Here is a 5,860-nt window from a genome sequence, read left to right on the forward strand (position 1 = left end):
GTTGGTGTTTTGTGATAATGTTTGTGTGCAATAAGAAAGCACCATTTCTAAGCTCTGAGATCAGGTCAGACCCTAACAATTCCAAAGCGCAAGTGTGTCAGGCTAGTTCCCAGACCTTAGGAGTGCTTCCCTCTTTCTCACCTTCTAAGCCACTGAGGATATGAGAATAATTAGGGGTCAGTTAATAGAGTTTGATGGAATCAGAGTGAACATTTGTACCCAGGAAATGTTGATTAGTGTACTCACATACAGAAAACTCTAGTCTTTAGTGATATACCAAAGGATCGTGTCCTGTTTTTTAAAAATTGGATAAACATGTAGAAAGTCTATTTATTAACATTAATCCAAGAAAGTACTAGGTAGGATTCAAACTCTGTCACTTGGATAGACTAAACTTTTGAACAATCACCACACCAGCACCTACAGAAAATCTTTTTTTTCATGTTGCTCATTATTTCTTTATTTTAAAGAAGATACACTGATTAGAGATAGGATAGATATGGTAGGGATGGAATCATTGCCTTAAAAGAAATCAAGGGATATATTGGCCCAGCCCAGCAGGATCAAATGCAGAAGGCCGAGGCTAATTCCATCTCACTGATAACTCAGCAAAATATGTTAATCCGTGGAAATAAACCTGAAACAGAAAAAAGATAAGAGGTTTTCAAAAAAGGTTGAAAATGTGGCTTTATACCTTGGAATCTGCAAGAAGACTAACAAATGTCAAATGGCACTGAATTCATGGTCAAAGAGAGATTTACATTCCTGGAAGATAAACACCTAATGCCTGTCCAGAGGCAATTGGACGTGGAGCCTGGGATGGAAGCCTAGATCAGTGGGAAGTTTAGAAAAAAACAGAGAGATGACCAGTATGAATTGGTTTTCCATGTGCTACAGCACACAGCAGTCCAGGCTTCTCTTGTTAAAAGACAAATATTCATTTTCTCACCCATTGACTACCTAGTACAGAACTTTGAGCCAGGAGCCATGCACTGAAAGAGTATAAATATTTCTAAGATTCCTCAGGACGTTCATTGTTTATGTACCAATCCATCTCATCTCTTACTGCACAATATTCAGGGGGAAGTTTCTGTTGCAAATTTTTATTTCTTCATCTTTAAAATATTTATTTCATAGAGTTACTATGAGATTTAAACTATTTGGTTGACCATATCTTATGGAAAAACCTGAACGAACTTTTAGGCCAACCCTACATTATATATGTGAATTTGATACCACATTGCCTGTCATATATTCAGAATCAATCATAGTAGTCACTGATTTTACCAGACTGTTTAAGGTCAGGGAGAAATGAACCAGGAGCAGGAAGACTGTGCCATGAACCACAGTGGAATTCTGAATTCCCAGAAATACCCAGAATAACACTTAAAGCATTCTGCCTCAAGGAAGCATCTTTGTAAAGATATTTTCTATTTTTAGAAAGATCTTTAAAGGAAATAAGAATTTTATAGCAAAACAAAACAGACTTAGCCAGGTACTTGGCCACATGGAGGGACATACTTTGGTCTCTCCATTGTCAATTTTACTAATGATGAATTTTACCTATTAAATTCCAGAATTTCAAGAGCCATGCAGATATAATTGGTAAACGAGAGACTCAAAATTTTTGATTTCTCTGATGTTGTCTCTTGGCTTGATTTGTAAAACCACAAGGATTTAGAAAATACTGAAAAGAAAGCAGGACTTTTCTCATGACTTTTTCTGCCCCCCAAATATAGTCTATGCTGAGAATAGTGGACACAGGGAATCCAGGAGATCCATGAAGAAAGTATTTATGGGGTGACCTTACACAATCGATTGGTGGTATGTCTAGTCCTGGCTGTGGAGGTGGCCTTTGTGGTAGATGAAGCACCAGTCGAGCTGGCAGCAGTGGAAGTGGAATCAGCAGAGGTTGTGGTGGGGGCATCTGTACTTTCGCTAGGAGCATCTGTACTTTCGCTGGGGGCATCTGTACTTTCGCTGGGAGCATCTGTGCTTTCGCTGGGGGCATCTGTGCTTTCGCTGGGGGCATCTGTGCTTTCGCTGGGAGCATCTGTACTTTCGCTGGGGTCAGAGTTCGTGGCTGTAGCTTCAGAAGCTGAAATTAAGAGGAAACATTCAAATCAAGACATGTGACTCTGCAGGCAACATGCCTGAATGTGCATTTCTCATTCTGAATTCATCTCAGCAAATGTCATCAATTATGTCATACCTTTACCCTAACTACCAACTCTCCTCTTACTCATTCTTCCTAGCCCCATCCTTCGTGGGAGAGAAAGAATTTAGCATTTCCTTGCTAGGGCAGTGAGGCTGAGGGAAGACACAGGCAAATACTTTCTGCTAGCATGAACACGAAAGACCAAATCCACATATGTCCTTATTCACAGGAACCACTGCTGAGAGACAAAAAGGAACTTCCTGTGGACTGACATTCTGGGGACTTCCCACAGAATGACTTAGAACTGAGTAGGTTCTGAGTATGAGGAGCATTGCAGTATGAGGAGAAGAGAAGAATCAGTTGATGTATCTCAGATTAGAGGTAGTATCTCCTTTCTTTTAATGCAGCAAAATCTCTTTTTGCAGGTTCTGGCCTAAGGAGAGAGAGATTTGTCACGCCTTTTGTGGGAACTTGTACTGCAGCAATAATTGTGAGAGTCCCTTCTACATAATGGGAAATATTGGTACTATTCTGGAAATAATAAGAATAAGCAAATGCTTTTTCACCCACCCCATGTTCAAAAGGACCTTGCCAAGATTTATGAGATTTATCTCTCCCCACAGAGCTGCTAACAAATAGCAAGAGTCAGACCCCCAAACTGTGAGTGAAAACCATCTCATCACCATCTCCATACCCGTACTCTAGCTGTGCTGACTCAGACCTCATGCAGGAAAGAGAATATTTTTTAACTGGACTCCACATGGCACATGTGGCACGGTATGCGAGGTCAGACTAGAGTCAGTGCCCTATGATCAGAGAACCCAAGTCCGCAAGCTGTTGAGGCTGAAAAGAGGAATCTTCAGAATGCCTGTATGAGCACGACACACACAGCATAGAATGGGCAGGGTGCTATGGGGACAGTCCAAGAATGACCAGGAGCTTTGATCCACAACCTTAGGATTTAGGTTAAAGAATGAAAACAAACCTCAGCCTGGGAATCAGGCATTGATGCCATTACAAAGAGCAGAGCTTAGAGCCCTACTTGCACTTGACCCCTACATTCCACATCCTGTTATCCCACTCTCCCATGTGGTCCTTATGCCCTCATTTCTGCATTAGTCTCAGGAGCTACATTCTCCTTATTATGGTGAAACCACACTCCTCAATGGGACTTGAATCCAGCTGCACTTCAGACTGGGACTGGAAGCCACAACTCCTGATTTAAGAGGTGACATTAACTCACAATCTTTTAATTCAAATTGCACACCTGGTGCCTGGTGTGTAGGTTCTTTTGTCTTGGTGCAAAACAATTCAGGCACAGAAAGAATTCAGCCAGAGGCAAGGCAACAGGCAAAGAGGGAATTAATTAGAGTAGGGTACTTGTGAGAGATACAGGCAGGCAAGGGACTGCAGCCCTGAGAACAAAGAGGGCTGCCTCCTTTTTTTTTTTTCTGGCCGTATCGCGAAGCTTGTAGGAGTTTAGTTTCTGGACCAGGGCTCGAAAACGGGCCCAAACAGAGAATGCATCGCATCCTAACCCGTGGACCACCAGGGAATTCCTAAAGGCTGCATTTTTATAATCTAAGAAAAAATGGGAAAGGTAGAAGACCACAGGTTTTCTCTTTTGGGGTCAGACATCAAGGCTTACATCATTAGTTCCTCCTTAACATTATATGGTCTAACCAGAACTGTCATGGTGCGATAATCATATGTATATTAACAAAGAAGTGGTGACATATCCTAAAATACTGTAATTCATCTCAGGTTGTGGTATAATGTCCTCTTTCACCTAGTTTCTTTTCTCTTTCACCTATACTCCTACCTTGGCTATGTGTAGGAATGCAGTTTTTCAGAATCTGTTATGATAAACCTCCCAAGGCCAAATTCAGGCCTCATCCCATTTTTTGGTGGCAGTGGCCACTGAGTAAACAGTAAGTCTGTTTACTTTCAAAATGTTCTGATTGTTGCTTAGTTGCCATATGTTCTAATCATCTTCTGGTTGCTGTCTAGCTCATGGTAATCTTCTGAAGTCCCTCTCTGTCTTCCCCAAGTGGGATTTCCAGGTGTAGAACTGTCTTATTCTATCCCTATCACTGGGACTAAATGACCTCTCACTTACACACTGGCCATATATTCAGCCCTTTGGTTTAGGGTAATCAGAAAGACTTTACATGCACCTCCCCCAAATTCTCAGGTCACAACATCAGACCACGGCCTCCTCTCTGCTGAAGAAAATTCAATGATTGACCCACAATTTATATAAATCCATGCCAGAGTGTTCATGTTCTCTAATAATGTGTAAGAAATAAGCAGACTTTCTATGTTCACCATAAACATTTGAATCAGACAGAAGGCTTTTCCAGGCTTGGGCTTGAAAGAAAAGTGAAAGTGAAGTCGCTCAGTAGTATCCGACTCTTTGCGACCCCATGGACTGTAGCCTACCAGGCTCCTCAGTCTATGGAATTTTCCAGACAAGAGTACTAGAGTGGGTTGCCATTTCCTCTCCAGGGGATCTTCCCAACCCAGGGATTGAACCTGGGTCTGCCACACTACAAGCGGACACTTTACCATCTGAGCCACCAGGGAAGCCCAAGGCTTGGGCTTGAAGTGAAGTGAAGTTGTTTAGTCATGTCTGACTCTTTGCGACCCTGTGGATTGTAGCCTACCAGGCTCCTCCATCCATGGGATTCTCCAGGCAAGAATACTTAGGAATCCTTATATCCTATCTCCTATGGAAACTTTGACATGAGGCTGGGATGGAAAATGGTCATTGCTGGAAGGAGATGAGGTGCAAGGGCAAACTCACCTGGTGTGTCCTGTGAAGCAATTGCTTCATCCTCTGAAACAGAAAAATAAAAACAGGATGTGAGTTGAACGCCAGATTTGGGTGTGGAGAGAAGAATATGGACAATGTGCAGGCTTTCAGAGTCAAATAACTTTAGTCTTTGGTGCACACGTTGAGGGGGAAGAGATTCACAGATAATATAAAATGTGACAATATGTGGTCACTTTTGATTTCCTGAAATTAACCTCTGATTTGTATTCTTAAACAGATTTTACTGACTCTGACCATGAAACTGGGTTCCAGGGTCAGAAATGAGCTATGATCTGATTGAATTGGGAAGAGCCTAAGGGTAGAGTCAAATCTATCGTGGATGGTCAGTGAAAATGGTGATGTAACAGGGGACTGGAGTAGAGGACAGGAGAGGCCAGCATTCTAGGCTCCCCCAAACCCACATCCACACAGAGTTCTTATCTTGATGTAACTATTCCTCCAAACCTTATTTTCAGGTAAGAATCTTTACTTACGGCTAGAAACCAGGATGGTGGAAACTGCCACCAGTGTCAGGAAGGCCAAGAGCTTCATGATGGTCAGTTGCAAAGCAGGGATCACAGGAAATTTTCGGAGCCTGGAGGAATCTTGACTCCAGGATTTCACATCAACATTATATAGGAAGAAAGAGAACACAAATCGGAAGATGCCAGACCAGAATCCGGGTTAGTTAATGCCAGGAGTGTTCGTTCTCAGAGAAACCACCGAAGAAAAAACAGCACGGCCTGAGGCTCTTGGAAAGATCATAATATCAATCATTTCATTCTGACGCATTCATACCTTGTAGATAGAGTGGTATCATGATTATAGTCTTTTCTGACAAGGTGAAAAAAACCCTCATCCAGTCCTCCTGATTTAGTCATATCTGC

At 42.1% G+C, this 5,860-nt stretch overlaps 1 protein-coding gene across 1 annotated transcript; it reads right to left on the reverse strand.

The window, feature by feature from the left end:
- Window positions 1–430: 430 nt before the first annotated feature.
- On the reverse strand, window positions 431–5,599 carry LOC122680387 (threonine-rich protein-like). The gene is made up of 4 exons (XM_043881711.1): window positions 5,468–5,599; window positions 4,965–4,997; window positions 1,811–2,098; window positions 431–637 (listed from the first exon to the last, which is right to left on the reverse strand). Exons 1-4 carry the CDS (start codon window positions 5,523–5,525, stop codon window positions 606–608), a joined length of 411 nt encoding a protein of 136 aa, XP_043737646.1. The 5' UTR covers window positions 5,526–5,599; the 3' UTR covers window positions 431–605.
- Window positions 5,600–5,860: the final 261 nt, after the last annotated feature.

This window comes from Cervus elaphus, chromosome 3 (assembly GCF_910594005.1).
Source record: "Cervus elaphus chromosome 3, mCerEla1.1, whole genome shotgun sequence".
In the NCBI taxonomy this organism is placed as follows: Eukaryota; Metazoa; Chordata; class Mammalia; order Artiodactyla; family Cervidae; genus Cervus; species Cervus elaphus.